This window comes from Procambarus clarkii, chromosome 25 (genome assembly GCF_040958095.1).
Source record: "Procambarus clarkii isolate CNS0578487 chromosome 25, FALCON_Pclarkii_2.0, whole genome shotgun sequence".
NCBI lineage: Eukaryota > Metazoa > Arthropoda > Malacostraca > Decapoda > Cambaridae > Procambarus > Procambarus clarkii.
This window is the reverse complement of record NC_091174.1, coordinates 1,437,569-1,458,180: the sequence shown is the minus strand read 5'-3', so window position 1 is coordinate 1,458,180 and position 20,612 is coordinate 1,437,569. Positions and strand designations below refer to the sequence as shown.

Sequence of the window (20,612 nt, the reverse complement as noted above, 5' to 3'; positions counted from 1 at the left end):
TGCTGTGAGCGGCAGTGGAACCCCTTCCCGTGCTGTGAGCGGCAGTGGAACCCCTTCCCGTGCTGTGAGCGGCAGTGGAACCCCTTCCCGTGCTGTGAGCGGCATTGGAACCCCTTCCCGTGCTGTGAGCGGCAGTGGAACCCCTTCCCGTGCTGTGAGCGGCAGTGGAACCACTTCCCGTGCTGTGAGCGGCAGTGGAACCCCTTCCCGTGCTGTGAGCGGCAGTGGAACCCCTTCCCGTGCTGTGAGCGGCAGTGGGAACCCCTTCCCGTGCTGTGAGCGGCAGTGGGAACCCCTTCCCGTGCTGTGAGCGGCAGTGGAACCCCTTCCCGTGCTGTGAGCGGCAGTGGGAACCACTTCCCGTGCTGTGAGCGGCAGTGGGACCCCTTCCCGTGCTGTGAGCGGCAGTGGAACCCCTTCCCGTGCTGTGAGCGGCAGTGGGAACCACTTCCCGTGCTGTGAGCGGCAGTGGAACCACTTCCCGTGCTGTGAGCGGCAGTGGAACCCCTTCCCGTGCTGTGAGCGGCAGTGGGAACCACTTCCCGTGCTGTGAGCGGCAGTGGAACCCCTTCCCGTGCTGTGAGCGGCAGTGGGAACCACTTCCCGTGCTGTGAGCGGCAGTGGAACCCCTTCCCGTGCTGTGAGCGGCAGTGGAACCCCTTCCCGTGCTGTGAGCGGCAGTGGAACCCCTTCCCGTCCTGTGAGCGGCAGTGGGAACCACTTCCCGTGCTGTGAGCGGCAGTGGAACCCCTTCCCGTGCTGTGAGCGGCAGTGGAACCCCTTCCCGTGCTGTGAGCGGCAGTGGAACCCCTTCCCGTGCTGTGAGCGGCAGTGGAACCCCTTCCCGTGCTGTGAGCGGCAGTGGAACCCCTTCCCGTCCTGTGAGCGGCAGTGGGAACCACTTCCCGTGCTGTGAGCGGCAGTGGGAACCCTTCCCGTGCTGTGAGCGGCAGTGGAACCACTTCCCGTCCTGTGAGTGGTTGCCGTTAGACACAACAATACACAATTGTCTGGAAAAATCTCTGGAATTTAACCCCAATAATTCGCATAGCTTAAAAGTTAAGACATTGCTGAGGTGGCTGCTGAGTCAACCTGTTCTCGCACTTTCGTACAGTCAATATTGACTTATTAAATAAGTGCATATGTGACATACTAATTTATTGTGAATATTTTAGTTTACCTTGAAAAGCTTCATAGAAAACACTGACCTTACCTAACCTTCTTAGTATGTTAAGATAAGCATCTTATTGCTTCGTAATTACAATTATTACTTAACCTATTATAGGTATAGGTTAAGTAATAATTGTAATTATGAAGCAATAAGATGCTTATCCTAAATTAAATTAACATGCTTAGAAGGTTAGGTAAGGTCGGTGTTTTCTATGAAGCTTTTCAAGGTAAACTAAAATATTCACAATAAATTAGTATGTCACATATGCACTTATTTAATAAGTCAATATTGACTGTACGAAAGTGCGAGAACGGGTTGGCTGAGTAGACCATGTAGCGACACTCAGGGCGCAGGTTATGTTAGTTTACGTTAATTAGCAGAACGTTACCGAGTGTAATAACGGGTTCAGAAATTAAACCTGTGTTCCATAGGCTTAGTTTTGTGGTGAACCAGTTATGGACAGGTTCTGTTTGCCTCAAATGTGTGAGTCACATGCAACATGATCTAATTATTGTTCCCGTTAATTTGTAGAGTTTCTGTTGCTGACTTTACAGTTTCTGTTGCTGACTTTACAGTTTCTGTTGCTGACTTTACAGTTTCTGTTGCTAACTTGACAGTTACTGTTGCTAACTTGACAGTTACTGTTGCTGACTTTACAGTTACTGTTGCTAACTTTACAGTTACTGTTGCTAACTTTACAGTTACTGTTGCTAACTTTACAGTTACTGTTGCTAACTTTACAGTTACTGTTGCTAACTTTACAGTTACTGTTGCTAACTTTACAGTTACTGTTGCTAACTTTACAGTTACTGTTGCTAACTTTACAGTTTCTGTTGCTGACTTTACAGTTACTGTTGCTAACTTTACAGTTACTGTTGCTAACTTTACAGTTACTGTTGCTAACTTTACAGTTTCTGTTGCTAACTTTACAGTTTCTGTTGCTAACTTTACAGTTTCTGTTGCTGACTTTACAGTTTCTGTTGCTAACTTTACAGTTACCGTTGCTAACTTTACAGTTACTGTTGCTAACTTTACAGTTACCGTTGCTAACTTTACAGTTACTGTTGCTAACTTTACAGTTTCTGTTGCTAACTTGACAGTTACTGTTGCTAACTTGACAGTTCCTGTTGCTAACTTGACAGTTCCTGTTGCTAACTTGACAGTTACTGTTGCTAACTTTACAGTTTCTATTGCTAACTTGACAGTTACTGTTGCTAACTTGACAGTTCCTGTTGCTAACTTGACAGTTACTGTTGCTAACTTGACAGTTCCTGTTGCTAACTTGACAGTTCCTGTTGCTAACTTGACAGTTACTGTTGCTAACTTGACAGTTCTCCCCGAGAGACTGTGTTGTCATGTAGGGGCCAACATGGCGGTGTGGAGAGCATGTTGGGCTGTGTTGTAATAAATTATCTACAACTATCTATATCTATCACAGAGTGTCGTCCTAACACCTTCACAAAAACAATGTGAATTTCAAATGTAATCAACAACCACCAATTTTTTTTAAAATGAAGATTTGACTAAGTGTTGGAGGTGAGAATAGTGATTATATAGCCTTGTATACTTGGGTTATCTTGAGGTTATCTTGCGGGGCTTTAGTGTCCCCGCGGCCCGGTCCTCGACCAGGCCTCCACCCCCAGGAAGCAGCCCGTGACAGCTGACTAACACCCAGGTACCTATTTTACTGCTAGGTAACAGGGACGCATAGGGTGAAAGAAACTCTGCCCATTGTTTCTCGCCGGCGCCCGGAATCGAACCCGGGACCACAGGATCACAAGTCCAGTGTGCTGGGGGGGTTGGGTGTGTGGGGGGTTGTTGTGTGACGGGGTTGTTGTAGTGTGTGACGGGGTTGTTGTAGTGTGTGACGGGGTTGTTGTAGTGTGTGACGGGGTTGTTGTAGTGTGTGACGGGGTTGTTGTAGTGTGTGACGGGGTTGTTGTAGTGTGTGACGGGGTTGTTGTAGTGTGTGACGGGGTTGTTGTAGTGTGTGACGGGGTTGTTGTAGTGTGTGACGGGGTTGTTGTAGTGTGTGACGGGGTTGTTGTAGTGTGTGACGGGGTTGTTGTAGTGTGTGACGGGGTTGTGGTGGTGTGTGACGCAGGCCAGGCCCCAACAGCACAGCCAGGGCGGGGCTCCGACACCACAGGCTCACTATCTTCTCATCAATTACCAATTTGTACAAATATTGTCCCCACTACCGATGGTGGGTCACTGACAGACCTGGAGGGTCACTGACAGACCTGGAGGGTCACTGACAGACCTGGAGGGTCACTGACAGACCTGGAGGGTCACTGACAGACCTGGAAGGTCAGTGACAGACCTGGAGGGTCACTGACAGACCTGGAGGGTCACTGACAGACCTGGAGGGTCACTGACAGACCTGGAGGCTCAGTGACAGACCTGGAGGGTCAGTGACAGACCTGGAGGGTCAGTGACAGACCTGGAGGGTCAGTGACAGACCTGGAGGGTCAGTGACAGACCTGGAGGGTCAGTGACAGACCTGGAGGGTCACTGACAGACCTGGAGGGTCAGTGACAGACCTGGAGGGTCACTGACAGACCTGGAGGGTCACTGACAGACCTGGAGGGTCACTGACAGACCTGGAGGGTCACTGACAGACCTGGAGGGTCACTGACAGACCTGGAGGGTCACTGACAGACCTGGAGGGTCACTGACAGACCTGGAGGGTCACTGACAGACCTGGAGGGTCACTGACAGACCTGGAGGGTCACTGACAGACCTGGAGGGTCACTGACAGACCTGGAGGGTCACTGACAGACCTGGAGGGTCACTGACAGACCTGGAGGGTCAGTGACAGACCTGGAGGGTCAGTGACAGGCCTGGAGGGTCAGTGACAGACCTGGAGGGTCAGTGACAGACCTGGAGGGTCAGTGACAGACCTGGAGGGTCAGTGACAGACCTGGAGGGTCAGTGACAGACCTGGAGGGTCAGTGACAGACCTGGAGGGTCACTGGCAGACCTGGAGGGTCACTGGCAGACCTGGAGGGTCACTGGCAGACCTGGAGGGTCACTGACAAACCTGGAGGGTCTTCCAGAGTGTTTATCTAGGTAGAGTCGGGGTGGAGAGCAGTAATAGCGGTTGTGCACGCAATGTATTCACTCTCCTCTCTCTCTCTCTCACCTGTTACTCTCACCTCAGGTTTGGGGTGAGAGGGGGGAGGGGAGGGGGGGTTTAGTGAGGTGGGGGGAGGGTTTAGGGGGGGGGGACGTCACATACAAAGTGTGTGTTATCTCTCCACCTGGCCATGGTGTTATCTCTCCACCTGGCCATGGTGTTATCTCTCCACCTGGCCATGGTGTTATCTCCACCTGGCCATGGTGTTATCTCTCCACTTGGCCATGGTGTTATCTCCACCTGGTCATGGTGTTATCTCTCCACCTGGCCATGGTGTTATCTCTCCACCTGGCCATGGTGTTATCTCTCCACCTGGCCATGGTGTTATCCACCTGGCCATGGTGTTATCTCCACCTGGTCATGGTGTTATCTCCACCTGGCCATGGTGTTATCTCCACCTGGCCATGGTGTTATCTCCACCTGGCCATGGTGTTATCTCCACCTGGTCATGGTGTTATCTCCACCTGGCCATGGTGTTATCTCCACCTGGCCATGGTGTTATCTCCACCTGGCCATGGTGTTATCTCCACCTGGCCATGGTGTTATCTCCACCTGGCCATGGTGTTATCTCCACCTGGCCATGGTGTTATCTCTCCACCTGGCCATGGTGTTATCTCTCCACCTGGCCATGGTGTTATCTCTCCACCTGGCCATGGTGTTATCTCCACCTGGCCATGGTGTTATCTCTCCACCTGGCCATGGTGTTATCTCTCCACCTGGCCATGGTGTTATCCACCTGGCCATGGTGTTATCCACCTGGCCATGGTGTTATCTCCACCTGGCCATGGTGTTATCCACCTGGTCATGGTGTTATCTCCACCTGGCCATGGTGTTATCTCCACCTGGCCATGGTGTTATCTCCACCTGGCCATGGTGTTATCCACCTGGTCATGGTGTTATCTCCACCTGGTCATGGTGTTATCTCCACCTGGCCATGGTGTTATCTCCACCTGGCCATGGTGTTATCTCCACCTGGCCATGGTGTTATCTCCACCTGGCCATGGCAGGCCTCAGTGTGACGTGTTAATGTGAGATAAGGATGACGTTACTTCATGAATTATTCTGATTGTTAACCTTCAGTGTGTACACTGAGGTACACTGACCACTGGTGTACCCTGGCCTCTTGTGTGTGGTGGTACACTGACCTCGTGTACCCTGGCCTCGTGTGTGTGGTGGTACACTGACCTCGTGTACCCTGGCCTCGTGTGTGTGGTGGTACACTGACCTCGTGTACCCTGGCCTCGTGTGTGTGTGGTGGTACACTGACCTCGTGTACCCTGGCCTCGTGTGTGTGGTGGTACACTGACCTCGTGTACCCTGGCCTCGTGTGTGTGGTGGTACACTGACCTCGTGTACCCTGGCCTCGTGTGTGTGGTGGTACACTGACCTCGTGTACCCTGGCCTCGTGTGTATGGTGGTACACTGACCTCGTGTACCCTGGCCTCGTGTGTGTGGTGGTACACTGACCTCGTGTACCCTGACCTCGTGTGTGTGGTGGTACACTGACCACTGGTGTACCCTGGCCTCGTGTGTGTGGTGGTACACTGACCACGTGTACCCTGGCCTCGTGTGTGTGGTGGTACACTGACCACGTGTACCCTGGCCTCGTGTGTGTGGTGGTACACTGACCTCTCATCATCAGCGAGCGTGTTCGCCTCAGTGTAAACACTGACCCAATACAAGAGGTGGACAGGACGTCAAATGATCACAGTGTTACAGTTTAATTAACGGACTGTGGCTCCATTTATTCCTCTTGGGGTTCATATAATGTACATTTTCGCTAAATACGTTTTGTCCTTAACCAGACTTGTCGTCCTCGGGAGAATGTGGATTATTGGGGTACCTGTGTGAGGTGGTGCCTGTGGTGGTTGGTGCAGAGGTGTTGTCTGTGGTTGTTGGTGCAAAGGTGTTGTCTGTGGTTGTTGGTGCAAAGGTGTTGTCTGTGGTTGTTGGTGCAAAGGTGTTGTCTGTGGTTGTTGGTGCAAAGGTGTTGTGTGTGGTTGTTGGTGCAAAGGTATTGTCTGTGGTTGTTGTCTGTGGTTGTTGGTGCAAAGGTGTTGTCTGTGGTTGTTGGTGCAAAGGTGTTGTCTGTGGTTGTTGGTGCAAAGGTGTTGTGTGTGGTTGTTGGTGCAAAGGTGTTGTCTGTGGTTGTTGTGTGTGGTTGTTGGTGCAAAGGTGTTGTGTGGTGTGGTTGTAGAGGCAGACTGACCATCAAGCCGTCCAGGTCATCGCCACATCTAAAAGTGTAATCTGTTGTTCATGTTTAATTTTCCGTTACAGTTGGTAATCCGCGTCCCTTTGATGGCTGCCCGCGTTGTGTTTACTTCACTGATGAGGGCGGCTGTAACTTGGGGGTTGTTATGTGTATTGTGAAGTGTTGATGCACGCACGCACCCCCCCCCCCACACACACACACAGAGGTCGGGGGCCGGCCGGCCGAGCGGACAGCACGCTGGACGTGTGATCCTGTGGTCCCGGGTTCGATCCCGGACGCCGGCGAGATACAATGGGCAGAATTTTTGTTCACCCTATGCCCCTGTTACCTAGCAGTAAATAGGTACCTACCTGGGAGTTAGTCAGCTGTCACGGGCTGCTTCCTGGTGTGTGTGGGGGGGGGGACGGGAAATAGTAGTTAGTAACAGTTGATTGACGGTTGAGAGGCGGGCCGAAAGAGCAGAGCTCAACCCCCGCAAGGACAACTAGCTGAATACAACTAGGTGAATACAGGTGATAAAACGTAGAACGGGTACACGGAGAACGACAAAGAGGTGTGTGTGAAGAACTCAACAAGTAGCTCCAGGAGGTCTTCACAATAGAACAAGGAGAGGTCACTGCGCTAGGAGAGGTAGCAGTAAACCAGGCGGCCTTGGAAGGATTCGAAATTACAAGGGATGGATCAAGAGGCATCTGTTGGATCTTGACGTGAGAAAGGCTGTTGGTCCAGACGGGATCTCACCATGGGTATTGAAAGAGTGTGCAGGAGCGCTTTGCTTGCCACTCTCCATAGTGTATAATAGATCACTGGAGACGGGAGACCTACCAGAAATATGGAAGACGGCTAATGTGGTCCCAATATACAAAAAGGGTGACAGACAAGAGGCACTGAACTTCAGGCCAGTGTCCTTAACTTGTATACCATGCAAGGTGATGGAGAAGATTGTGAGAAAAAACCTAGTAACACATCTGGAGAGAAGAGACTTCGTGACAACCCATCAACATGGGTTCAGGGAGGGTAAATCTTGCCTCACAGGCTTAATAGAATTCTACGATCAGGTGACAAAGATTAAGCAAGAAAGAGAAGGATGGGTGTACTGCATTTTTTTGGACTGTTGGAAAGTACACAGTACCCCATAAAAGGTTGATGCATAAGCTGGAGAAACAGGCAGGAGATGAGTCACAATAACGTGGCTGAAGTATGTTGACCAGACCACACACTAGAAATTGAAGGGACGACGACGTTTCGGTCCGTCCTGGACCATTCTCAAGTCGATTCTCAAGATCGAGATTCTCATTCTCAAGATCGACTTGAGAATGGTCCAGGACGGACCGAAACGTCGTCGTCCCTTCAATTTCTAGTGTGTGGTCTGGTCATCATCAAACAGGCAGGAGTAACTGGTAGGGCGCTCCAGTGGATAAGGGAGTACCTAAGCAATAGGAAGCAGAGTTATAGTGAGGGGTGAGACCTCAGATTGGAGTGAAGTCACCAGTGGAGTCCCACAGGGCTCTGTACTTGGACCTATCCTGTTTCTGATATACGTAAATGATCTCCCAGAGGGTATAGACATTCGTCTCAATGTTTGCTGACGACGCCAAAATTATGAGAAGGATTAAGACAGAGGAGGACAGCTTGAGGCTTCAAGAAAACCTAGACAAACTGAAGGAATGGTCGAACAAATGGTTGTTAGAGTTTAACCCAAGCAAATGTAATGTAATGAAGATAGGTGTAGGGAGCAGGACACCAGATACAGGGTATCGTTTGGAAGATGAAATACTTCAAGAGTCGGAGAGAGAGAAAGACCTGAGGGTTGATATCACGCCAGACCTGTCCCCTGAGGCTAATATCAGGAGGATAACATCAGCGGCATATGCCAGGTTGGCTAACACAAGAACGGCCTTTAGAAACTTGTGTAAGGAATCTTTCAGAACTTTGTATACAACATATGTCAGACCAGTTCTGGAGTATGCGGCTCCAACATGGAGTCCATATCTAGTCAAGCATAAGACTAAACTGAAAAAGGTTCAAAGGTTTGCCACCAGACTAGTACTCGAACTGAGGGGTATGAGCAACGAGGAGAGACTACAGGAATTAAACCTCGCGTCACTGGGAGACAAAAGACTTGAGGGGACATGATCACCACATACAAGATTCTCAGAGGAATTGATAGGGTAGACAGACTATTTAACACAAGGGGCACACGCACTAGGGGACACAGGTGAAATTGAGTGCCCAAATGAGCCATAGAGACGTTAGAAAGAATTTTTTTAGTGTCAGAGTGGCTGACAAATGGAATGCATTAGGAAGTTATGTGGTGGAGGCTGACTCCATACACAGTTTCAAGTGTAGATATAATAGAGCCCAATAGGCTCAGGAACCTGTACACCTGTTGATTGACAGTTGAGAAGCGGACCAAAGAGCCAGAGCTCAACCCCCGCAAGCACAACTAGATTATCTTGAGGTTATCTTTCGGGGCTTAGCGTCTCCGCGGCCCGGTCCTCGACCAGGCCTCCTTTTTGTTACACACCCCCAGGAAGCAGCCCGTAGCAGCTGTCTAACTCCCAGGTACCTGTTTACTGCTAGGTAACAGGGGGCATCAGTGTGAAAGACACATTTTGCCCATTTGTCTCCGCCTCCACCGGGGATCGAACCCGGAACCTCAGGACTACGAATACGAAGCGCTGTCTACCCAGCTGTCAGGCGACCCTGAGTGGAGGTTATCTTGAGGTTATCTTGAGATGATTTCGGGGCTTTTTTGTGTCCCCGCGGCCCGGTCCTCGACCAGGCCTCCACCCCCAGGAAGCAGCCCGTGACAGCTGACTAACACCCAGGTACCTATTTTACTGCTAGGTAACAGGGGCATAGGGTGAAAGAAACTCTGCCCATTGTTTCTCGCCGGCGCCCGGGATCGAACCCGGGACCACAGGATCACAAGTCCAGTGTGCTGTCCGCTCGGCCGACCGGCTCCCATACATAGGTGAATACAACTAGGGGAATAAAACTAGGGGAATAAAACTAAGTGAATACAGAGACAAATAGTGTTGTAAACAAGGCGGGGGGGGGGGGAGATTTTGAACGTCGTGTCGGTCTGTCTTAACAGTGGACGAGGGTGGGGGGGGGGTGATGGGGGGCTGGGGGGAGGGGGTGTATTGAATATCTTGGCCTACAACACCTGTATTGATCGCCATACAACTACTGTATTGATCGCTGCTAAGTTTTCCTCGCCATACTTTGACCAAGTGTAAAGTACAGCAGAGCTTAGGCGTGATTGATGGCAGGTGTGTGCTTGGAGTAGTCAGGTGTGTTAGTAGCCAGGTGTGTGTGTGAGGCAGGTGTGTTAGTAGCCAGGTGTGTGTGAGGCAGGTGTGTTAGTAGCCAGGTGTGTGTGAGGCAGGTGTATTAGTAGTCAGGTGTGTGTGAGGCAGGTGTGTTAGTAGCCAGGTGTGTTACTAAACAGGTGTGTGTGAGGCAGGTGTATTAGTAGTCAGGTGTGTGTGAGGCAGGTGTGTTAGTAGCCAGGTGTGTTACTAAACAGGTGTTTGTGAGGCAGGGGTGTTAGTAGTCAGGTGTGTGTGAGGCAGGGGTGTTAGTTGCCAGGTGTGTTAGTAGCCAGGTGTGTGTGAGGCAGGTGTGTTAGTAGCCAGGTGTGTTAGTAGCCAGGTGTGTGTGAGGCAGGTGTATTAGTAGCCAGGTGTGTGTGAGGCAGGTGTGTTAGTAGTCAGGTGTGTGTGAGGCAGGTGTGTTAGTAGCCAGGTGTGTGTGTGAGGCAGGTGTGTTAGTAGCCAGGTGTGTGTGAGGCAGGTGTGTTAGTAGCCAGGTGTGTGTGAGGCAGGTGTATTAGTAGTCAGGTGTGTGTGAGGCAGGTGTGTTAGTAGCCAGGTGTGTGTGTGAGGCAGGTGTGTTAGTAGCCAGGTGTGTGTGAGGCAGGTGTATTAGTAGTCAGGTGTGTGTGAGGCAGGTGTGTTAGTAGCCAGGTGTGTGTGAGGCAGGTGTATTAGTAGTCAGGTGTGTGTGAGGCAGGTGTGTTAGTAGGCAGGTGTATTAGTAGTCAGGTGTGTGTTAGTAGCCAGGTGTGTTACTAAACAGGTGTGTGTGAGGCAGGTGTATTAGTAGTCAGGTGTGTGTGAGGCAGGTGTGTTAGTAGCCAGGTGTGTTACTAAACAGGTGTTTGTGAGGCAGGGGTGTTAGTAGTCAGGTGTGTGTGAGGCAGGGGTGTTAGTTGCCAGGTGTGTTAGTAGCCAGGTGTGTGTGAGGCAGGGGTGTTAGTAGCCAGGTGTGTGTGAGGCAGGTGTGTTAGTAAACAGGTGTGTGTGAGGCAGGGGTGTTAGTAGCCAGGTGTGTTACTAAAAAGGTGTGTGTGAGGCAGGGGTGTTAGTAGCCAGGTGTGTGTGAGGCAGGTGTGTTAGTAAACAGGTGTGTGTGAGGCAGGGGTGTTAGTAGCCAGGTGTGTTACTAAACAGGTGTGTGTGAGGCAGGGGTGTTAGTAGCCAGGTGTGTTACTAAACAGGTGTGCCTGAGGCAGGGGTGTTAGTAGCCAGGTGTGTGAGGCAGGGGTGTTAGTAAACAGGTGTGTGTGAGGCAAGTGTGTTAGTAGCCAGGTGTGCCTGAGGCAGGGGTGTTATTAGCCAGGTGTGTGAGGCAGGGGTGTTAGTAAACAGGTGTGCGTGAGGCAGGTGTGTTACTGAACAGGTGTGTGTGAGGCAGGGGTGTTAGTAGCCAGGTGTGTGTGAGGCAGGTGTGTTAGTAGTCAGGTATGTGTGAGGCAGGTGTGTTAGTAGCCAGGTGTGTGTGAGGCAGGTGTGTTAGTAGCCAGGTGTGTGTGAGGCAGGTGTGTAGTAGTTGTGGGGATGAGTAGTGGGCAGTACACATGTGAGGTGGTAGTGTTGGTGGCAGCAAGAGGCACGGTGCCCGGCTCCATGACTAAGCCCATAATAAGAGGCATTATTCAGTATACACAAGTGGCGGGTATTTACATAATACGGTATACGTAAGTGGCCTGTTTGTATGTAATAGTGTGCTATATGTACATGCAAGGACTATTGCTCTGACTAGTGTGTGTGTGTGTGTGTGTGTGTGTGTGTGTGTGTGTGTGTGTGTGTGTGTGTGTGTGTGTGTGTGTGTGTGTGTGTGTGTGTGTTTACTAGTTGTGTTTTTGCGGGGGTTGAGCTTTGCTCTTTCGGCCCGCCTCTCAACTGTCAATCAACTGTTTACTAACTACTTTTTTTTTCTTTTTTTTTCCCCACACCACACACACACACCCCAGGAAGCAGCCCGTGACAGCTGACTAACTCCCAGGTACCTATTTACTGCTAGGTAACAGGGGCACTTAGGGTGAAAGAAACTTTGCCTATTTGTTTCTGCCTCGTGCGGGAATCGAACCCGCGCCACAGAATTACGAGTCCTGCGCGCTATCCACCAGGCTACGAGGCTCCTTGTGCTTGACAAGGTACGGGCTCCATGCTAGGGCCGCATACTCCAGGATTGGCCTTATATATGTGGTATACAAGGTTCTGAAGGATACTTTACACAGGTTTCTGAAAGCAGTTCTGATAGCCAGCCTCGCATAGGCCACTGATGTTATTCTTTTAATGTGGGCTTCAGGAGACAGGTTTGGCGTGATATCAACTCCCAGATTTTTCTTTTTGTCCGTTTCGTGAAAGACTTCATCACCAATTCGGTATCCAGTGACTGGCCTCCTAGTTCCTCCTCATAATTCCATTACATTACATTTACTTGGGTTGAACTTTAGTAGACATTTGTCGGACCATTCCTTCAGTTTGTCAAGGACATCTTGTAGCCTCATACTATCCTCATGTGTCCTGATCCTCCTCATTATTTTTGCATCATCAGCAAACATCGAGAGGAACGAGTCAATTCCTTCTGGGAGATGATTTACGTATATCAGAAACAGTATAGGTCCAAGGACTGATTCCTGTGGGACTCCACTGGTGACTCCCCGCCACTCAGAGACCTCACCACTCATGGTGACTCGCTGTGTCCTGTTGCTAAGGTACTCTCTTATCCAGTGGAATACCTTCCCTTTCACTCCTGCCTGCATCTCCAGTTTGTGCACTAGTCTCTTATGTGGTACTGTGCCAAAAGCTTTCTGGCAGTCCAGAAATATGCAGTCTGTCCAGCCCTCTCTCTCTTGCCTGATTTTTGTTGCCTGGTCATAGAACTCAATTAATCCTGTTAGGCATGATTTGCCATCTATGAACCCATGTTGGTGTTGTGTTACAAAGTTCCTTTGCTCCAGATGTTCCACTAGCTTTTTTCGCACAATCTTTTCCATCATCTTGCATGGAATACAAGTTAGGGACACTGGCCTGTAGTTCAGTGCCTCCTGTCTATCACCCTTCTTGTATATTGGGACTACATTGGCCGTCTTCCAAATTTTTGGCAGTTCACCTGTTACCAGTGACTTACACCATGGAGAGTGGTAGGCACAGAGCTTCTGTTCCTTCCTTTAGAATCCATTGTGAGATTCCATCCAGGCCTATAGCCTTTGTCACGTCCAAATCTAGCAGATGCTTCATCACCTCCCCACTGGTAATCTCAAACTCCTCTAGTGGTGTCTGGGTTGATGTTCCCTCCCTTATCTCTGGGACTTCTCCTTGCTCTGGTGTGAAGACTTCCTTGAATTTCTTATTGAGTTCCTCGCACACTTCCTTGTCGTTTGTAGTGAATCTTTCTGCACCTATCCTCATTTTCATTACCTGTTCCTTCACTGTTGTTTTCCTCCTGATGTGGCTATGCAACAGTTTGGGCCGAGTCTTTGCCTTGCTAGTTATGTCATTTTCATATTGCCTTTCTACCTCTCTTCTCACCCTGACGTATTCATGCCTGGCACTCTGGTATCTTTCTCTGCTCAATAGTGTTCTGCTGTCTCTATAGTTTCTCCACGCCCTTTTACTTTCTGCTTTGCTAGCTTGCAATTCTGATTAAACTATGGGTTTCTCATCTCCATTTCAATTTTTTCCTTTTGGACTGGGACGATCCTGTCTGCTGCCTCCTTACACTTCTGTGTGATGTAGTCCATCATGTCTTGAATCGTCTTTCCTCTGAGCTCTGTTACCCAAGCTATTTCAGTTAGGAATTTTCTCATCTCCTCATAGTTTCCCTTCCGGAATGCCGCCCTCTTGTTTTCTGGTCCTTGAGTACATTAACCCTTCTTCGACCAGATACTCAAACAACAGTACACTGTGATCACTCATACCCACGGGGGCTTCAAGACCGACTTCCCTTATGTCTGAATCGTTCAGAGTGAATACTAGGTCGAGTCTTGCTGGTTCATCATTGCCTCTCATTCTCGTGGGACCCTTGACATGCTGACTTAAAAAGTTTCTAGTCACCTCTAGCAGTTTTGCTGTGTGTGTGTGTGTGTGTGTGTACTCACCTAGTTGTACTCACCTAGTTGTGTTTGCGGGGGTTGAGCTCTGGCTCTTTGGTCCCGCCTCTCAACCGTCAATCAACAGGTGTACAGATTCCTGAGCCTATTGGGCTCTATCATATCACTTCGTATCATGTGTGTGTGTGTGTGTGTGTGTGTGTGTGTGTGTGTGTGTGTGTGTGTGTGTGTGTGTGTGTGTGTGTGTGTTCACCTAGTTGTGCTTGCGGGGGTTGAGCTCTGCTCATTCAGCCCGCCTCTCAATTGTTTCTAACTACTACTAACTATTTATTTATCCCCCCCCCCTCCACCACACACACACTTGTTATCTTTAAAATGTTTGTGATAATCATCACTAATTATTGGGTAAAAGTAATGTATGAGAGTAGCCTGCGGGATGTCTTCTTATAAATACTGAAGATGTGAGGCACCCAGTGTGGAACTTCTATTAGTATAGCGAAGTTTTCGTACAGTGGTCATTGTAGTGTTTTAAAGTGAGCGGCAGAAGCAGCAGCAGCAGCAGCAATAGCAGCAGCAGCAGCATCAGCAGCAATGCACTCAGCTGTGCACTCAAACATGTCTGTATAATAATATTTCTGGAGAGGAGGAGTGGTGGTGGTGAGAGCGCCCCGGGGTGTAGGGGTGTCACCATGTACAGGACTATGTAGACGATGAGGCACAATAACGTGACTTAATCGGCTTGTCTCGGTCCGTCCTGGACCATTAATGTCGTCGTCTCCTCCTTTCGTGATGTGTGAGGTGTGATCTTCATACTGGGTTGTGTGCGTGACGGTCGGAGTGAACCTTAAGACGAGCTGCTTCACCCTCAAAATGATTCACAACTTCAAAAGCAGATATTATATTTATTTAACTTGAACTAGTTCCATCCATCCATCCACGACGTCCACGACGCATACATTGAAGTACATTGTCACATCCGTTCTCGTGGCAGCGTCCACCTGCGGCCTCTGGTTCCCTGCATGTTGTAGGGAAGTGTTGTCGTCGACCTGGTCTATCCCTCGTAGTCGTGTTCCCCTGAATCATATATTCTCTGGTTCTTCTCTCCTCAGATGGTTGAAGATATTGTGCTGTATTATGTATTGTCGCAGCTCTGGCTTCTATTTTCTCGACTTCATTCTTGTAGCGTGTTTTAGGGTGTCTATTTTGTTTGTTTAGTATGAGTTGTGGTGGCGTTGCATATTCTACCACTGGTCTGGCATAGGTTGTTTATAATGTTTCGAAGTAATAGTTATTTGTCTTATTATTATGTCTTATGTCTGGTAATTTTAAGACTGTTTTCAATATTATGTGTGTCTTTTTGGCGAAAAGTTCTATTTAATAATTGTCCCAAGTTCTCTAGTTGACTTCCGGTCAGCCAGTATTGGTCTTCTGGTCACTTCTTCTACATTCTCACACCTTTGCATGTACTAGCGTTAAACTCCAATAGCCATTTATGTGAGCAGGTTTTAAGACTGGTACTCGAGCATCACCTTGCTGTCATGTCTTCTCCACACCTCCCTCACCACCTTAACATCTTATACATAGGTTGACACGAGTGAATCTACTCTCTCTCAGGCACGTCAGTCACATATAACAAAGGGGATCCAGTATAGCGGCATATAGCTGTCCAACCACTTGGCCTGGACGGTAGAGCAACGGTCTCGCTTCATGCAGGTCGGTGTTCAATCCCCGACCGTCCAAGTGGTTGGGCACCATTCCTTCCCCCCGTCCCATCCCAAATCCCCTTCCAAGTGGTATATAGTCGTAATGGCTCGGCGCTTTCTCCTGATAGTTTCCTTCCTCTTGGCGTAGTTGTGAAGCGGCCTTTTGTTGATAACTATCCTTCATAGCATGTATTACAGCACTCCTATCTTGAGGTGATTCCGGGGCTCAGCGACCCCGCAGCCCGGTTGTCGACCAGGACTCCTCGCTGCTGGACTGGTCAACCAGGCTGTTGGATGACCAGCCTGGACCACTCAGTCTAGTATCTTCCCTTTTATTGTAGTTTGTTTTAATATTTTATAGAAGTCTCTCGTGGAAAATTGTATCAAGTGTCTTCTGGGAGTTTAGTAAGATGCAGACCACCCATCTTGCTCTCTTGTCCGAAGTTGGTCATTCAGACAATTTTATTAGACTTGTCAAACAATATTTTCATTTCGTGAACCCCAGAGGCTGTAATTTTCTTTAAAGTCCGAAGCTAGTCAAGTACCTTGGATGCAGTTGGCATTTCCCTTATAGATCGCCACACTGAGGTGCTGGAAAAGAAAGTTCACTGCTCAAGGGTTGGATTATGTAGATGTTGTGATTCCATCCACCCGCCAAACCCCAGCTGTTTATGAATGATAAACGGTTTACACACGACTCACAACTGCTGACGTTCGAACACTTCCGGAACAAGTGTTTCACCGACTAATTTTGTTCGAACCACAACGCTGTAAATGCTTCACCCACGTACTACAAATAATCGCCAACAGAACCTAAACCCCTAACGTAACCTAACCTATGCATGCACAATATGCTAACATATTATAATATTAATATATATCTGACAAAATTCCTGTTTTGAATAAACAGCATGTTAAAACTGATGACTGCGTCTTTGGGGTCGACCGCTGGATGGAATGGACTTGAGTCGAGGACGGGTTGATCTAAGAATGTTTCATCATCCTTGTGCAAGGGGCCCAATGCTGAGCGCAGTTTTTGTTGTTGTTTTTGTATAGGAGAAAACTATTTAGAAATCCTCTCTATTTATGGGCTTTTGCTCTCTTTCCCTCTCTTGGATACCTGGTTGATGGGGTTCTGGGAGTTCTTCTACTCCCCAAGCCCGGCCCGAGGCCAGGCTTGACTTGTGAGAGTTTGGTCCACCAGGCTGTTGCTTGGAGCGGCCCGCAGGCCCACATACCCACCACATCCCAGTTGGTCCGGCACTCCTTGAAGGAAACAATCTAGTTTCCTCTTGAAGATGTCCACGGTTGTTCCGGCAATATTTCTTATGCTCGCTGGGAGGACGTTGAACAACCGCGGATTTTAAAGATTCTTGCAGGTTGAGGTTGACCATTTCTATTTCCCGTCATAGTTGTTCCCTGGTCGTTGTTGGGGTCGAGTGGAGCGTTGGATGTGTTCTGCGATTTGTTTTCTTCGCCTATAGAGGGAACGTTGTTCCAGTTTGCATCTTTTTCTCTCCTTTCCTCACTGGTCTATACCTTCCGCATATTGCTAGTGCCGCTACCTCTATGTTCTCCAAGCACTGGTTGATGTTTGCATTTTCTAGCTGTTCTTCCCAGCATATTTCTGCGAGGTCTTGGTTTATTTCTTTCCAGTTAATCAGTTTGTTATTAAAATTGCTGAATTCTCTTCCTCTTGGATTTGAGGCTGGCTGAGCAGGTCTTGTTATCCATGCTTGTCTCAACCTGGAGTAGGTTGTTATCTGAGCAACAAGTAGTTGTGATCTTTATGTTCCTAATCAGCTCATCGTTGTTTGTAGAAATAAGGTCTAGGGTGTTTCCTAGTTGGCTCTACTGTTTGCTGGTTTAAAGTAAATTTGTTACACATCTGCAAAAGGTCATTAGGGTGTGACTCTTCATTTAGACTGCTTCTTGGGAGTCTATCTGCTACAACAGTGTTTTCCACATCACTTGTTATCCACACTTCCGTGGGATTAACATTCCATTCACCTAGGCTCTAGGTGAATGGAACTACTGAGGTCTACTGAACTCAATAGTATACTACTGAGCCTTGATTGAGTAGTACTACTCAGTAACAATACTACTGAGCCATTGAAGCTAACTACTGAACTTCAGTAGCAGTCAGGCAAAGTCGAAAATTCCAGCTTGGCAGCAGGCTGCTGCTTCAGGAAACTCTCCTTATTAAGACCACACAATAGCTCGGTCGATAGAGCTTCGGTCTCACACGCGTGGGGTCCACGGTTCGAATCTCCTATAGCCCAGGTGAATGAAGTATTTTCTATATTTTTCTATTTTAGATGCTTTAAGTTGAAATTCACCAACAGGTTTATATTGTAAGTGGCTGCAAGGTGGAACCACAAATATAGTTCCAGGCCAGTTGTGTGCCCATCTCTCCCTGGGCATAGTGTAACTCCAACCAGGCGACTAGCAAAGGCAGTAGAACTATGGTACATAAGACTGAGGCTCTTTCTCTGCTGGACACTGGGTAGAGGCAAGGCTCCTCTGCGCAGGGTGAGCAGAGAGGATGTACTCACCTTGTTGTGCTTGCGGAGGTTGAGCTCTGGGTCTTTGGTCCCGTCTCTCAACTGTCAATCAACTGGTGTACAGGTTCCTGAGCCTACTGGGCTCTATCATACCTACATTTGAAACTGTGTATGGAGTCAGCCTCCACCACATCACTTCCTAATGCATTTCATTTGTCTATTACTCTAACACTGAAAAAATTCTTTCTAACATCTCTGTGGCTCATTTGAGCACTCAATTTCCACCTGTGTCCCATAGTGCATGTGCCCCTTGTGGTAAATAGCCTGTCTTTATTCTATCAATTCCTCTGAGAATCTTGTATGTGGTGATCATGTATGTGTGTGTATTCACCTAGTTGTGCTTGCGGGGGTTGAGCTCTGCTCTTTCGGCCCGCCTCGACAGTCAATCAACTGTTTCTACTATTAACTATTTATTTAACCTCCCAGCCCTCTACCTCCTAGCCCTCCACCTCCTTGCCCTCCTCCTCCTTGCCCTCCTCCTCCTAGCCCTCCTCCTCCTAGCCCTCCACCTCCTAGCCCTCCTCCTACTAGCCCTCCACCTCCTAGCCCTCCACCTCCCAGCCTTCCACCTCCCAGCCCTCCACCTCCTAGCCCTCCTCCTCCTAGCCCTCCACCTACTAGCCCTCCACCTCCTAGCCCTCCACCTACTAGCCCTCCACCTCCCAGCCCTCCACCTCCCAGCCCTCCACCTCCCAGCCCTCCACCTCCCAGCCCTCCACCTACTAGCCCTCCACCTCCCAGCCCTCCACCTCCCAGCCCTCCACCTCCCAGCCCTCCACCTCCCAGCCCTCCACCTCCTAGCCCTCCTCCTACTAGCCCTCCACCTACTAGCCCTCCACCTCCCAGCCCTCCACCTACTAGCCCTCCACCTCACAGCCCTCCACCTCCCAGCCCTCCACCTCCTAGCCCTCCTCCTCCTAGCCCTCCTCCTACTAGCCCTCCACCTACTAGCCCTCCACCTCCCAGCCCTCCACCTACTAGCCCTCCACCTCCCAGCCCTCCACCTCCAAGCCCTCCTCCTACTAGCCCTCCACCTACTAGCCCTCCACCTCCCAGCCCTCCACCTACTAGCCCTCCACCTCCCAGCCCTCCACCTACTAGCCCTCCACCTCCCAGCCCTCCACCTACTAGCCCTCCACCTCCCAGCCCTCCACCTACTAGCCCTCCACCTCCCAGCCCTCCACCTACTAGCCCTCCACCTACTAGCCCTCCACCTCCCAGCCCTCCACCTCCTAGCCCTCCACCTCCCAGCCCTCCACCTCCCAGCCCTCCACCTCCTAGCCCTCCACCTCCCAGCCCTCCACCTACTAGCCCTCCACCTCCCAGCCCTCCACCTCCTAACCCTCCACCTCCCAGCCCTCCACCTCCTAACCCTCCACCTCCCAGCCCTCCACCTACTAGCCCTCCACCTCCCAGCCCTCCACCTACTAGCCCTCCACCTCCCAGCCCTCCACCTACTAGCCCTCCACCTCCCAGCCCTCCACCTCCCAGCCCTCCAACTACTAGCCCTCCACCTCCCAGCCCTCCACCTCCTAGCCCTCCACCTCCCAGCCCTCCACCTACTAGCCCTCCACCTCCCAGCCCTCCACCTCCTAGCCCTCCACCTCCTAGCCCTCCACCTCCCAGCCCTCCACCTCCTAGCCCTCCAAATCATATTGGCTCAGCGATGATTCAGCAGACCCTATCCTAACCCCTCCGCTGTTTTCTTCTAAGCTTTGCCATCTGTATTTTGTCAGCACTAATTTCCATTTTGTTTATCAGCTAATCTACACTGGTCGGTGTCTTAACAGAACTTTGCCTCCCGCTTGACTAGCCGGCCTGGAGGCCCCATTCATGGCGGAATCTTTTTAAGGGTATCAATTATGTTAAGTATGTCACCTATGCACATATTTAATAAGTCAATATTGACTTATTAAATTTGCGAGAACGGGTTGCATGGCGCGCTCGTGGGTGACACAGCTTCATCCAGGGGTGTGTTGGGTAACTGGCCGCCATGTCTAAATGCGATCATATTTTTGTCAGGAATGTGTTATTTGGGGCGACTAATAATTGTCGTTCACGTCGACGGCAACTGACGGCTTCCAAACCTTTAAGCGGCTTTTTCACGGATGGCTCAGTTTGTGTGGGTTGTAGCCCCTCATATTTGTGTTATTTCACGTAACTGGAGTGTAGGACATGTGTGTAGCCTGGGGTGGAGGTTTTGTTGAGAGTATAACAAGGTTGGGTCTGAGTAGATAAAAAGTGGTGGAGTGACAGGAGGGATCAGAGACGCCTGGTGATAAGTGTTTAACCCCCTCGCTGCTCAGAGTGTAATATACGCGCCTCACGCCATCTGTGCGTCAATCTCTCAATCACCAACAACGGAGGCTATTTATATGTCGCTACACAAACCTCCAGGTTGACGACGGCGTAAACACTAAACAAATTCTTTGGGGAAACACTCACTCCTACACTCTTGTGCTCGCTCGCGCG

At 49.8% G+C, this 20,612-nt stretch overlaps 1 protein-coding gene across 1 annotated transcript; it reads left to right on the top strand.

Annotated features, from left to right (window-relative positions):
• The first annotated feature begins 1,348 nt into the window (after nucleotides 1–1,348).
• Nucleotides 1,349–19,830, top strand: LOC138368324 (uncharacterized). The gene is made up of 3 exons (XM_069330849.1): nucleotides 1,349–1,359; nucleotides 1,703–2,572; nucleotides 18,567–19,830. The coding sequence occupies exons 1-3, from the start codon at nucleotides 1,349–1,351 to the stop codon at nucleotides 19,828–19,830; spliced, it is 2,145 nt and encodes a 714-aa protein (XP_069186950.1).
• The last annotated feature ends 782 nt before the right edge of the window (nucleotides 19,831–20,612 follow it).

What these genes read in the sequence shown, in the direction of transcription:
- LOC138368324 (XM_069330849.1), top strand. An exon ending in AGAGCATGTTGGGCTGTGTT is followed by an intron (nt 2,573 to 18,566) that starts GTAATAAATTAT and finishes TTAACCTCCCAG; the next exon opens with CCCTCTACCTCCTAGCCCTC.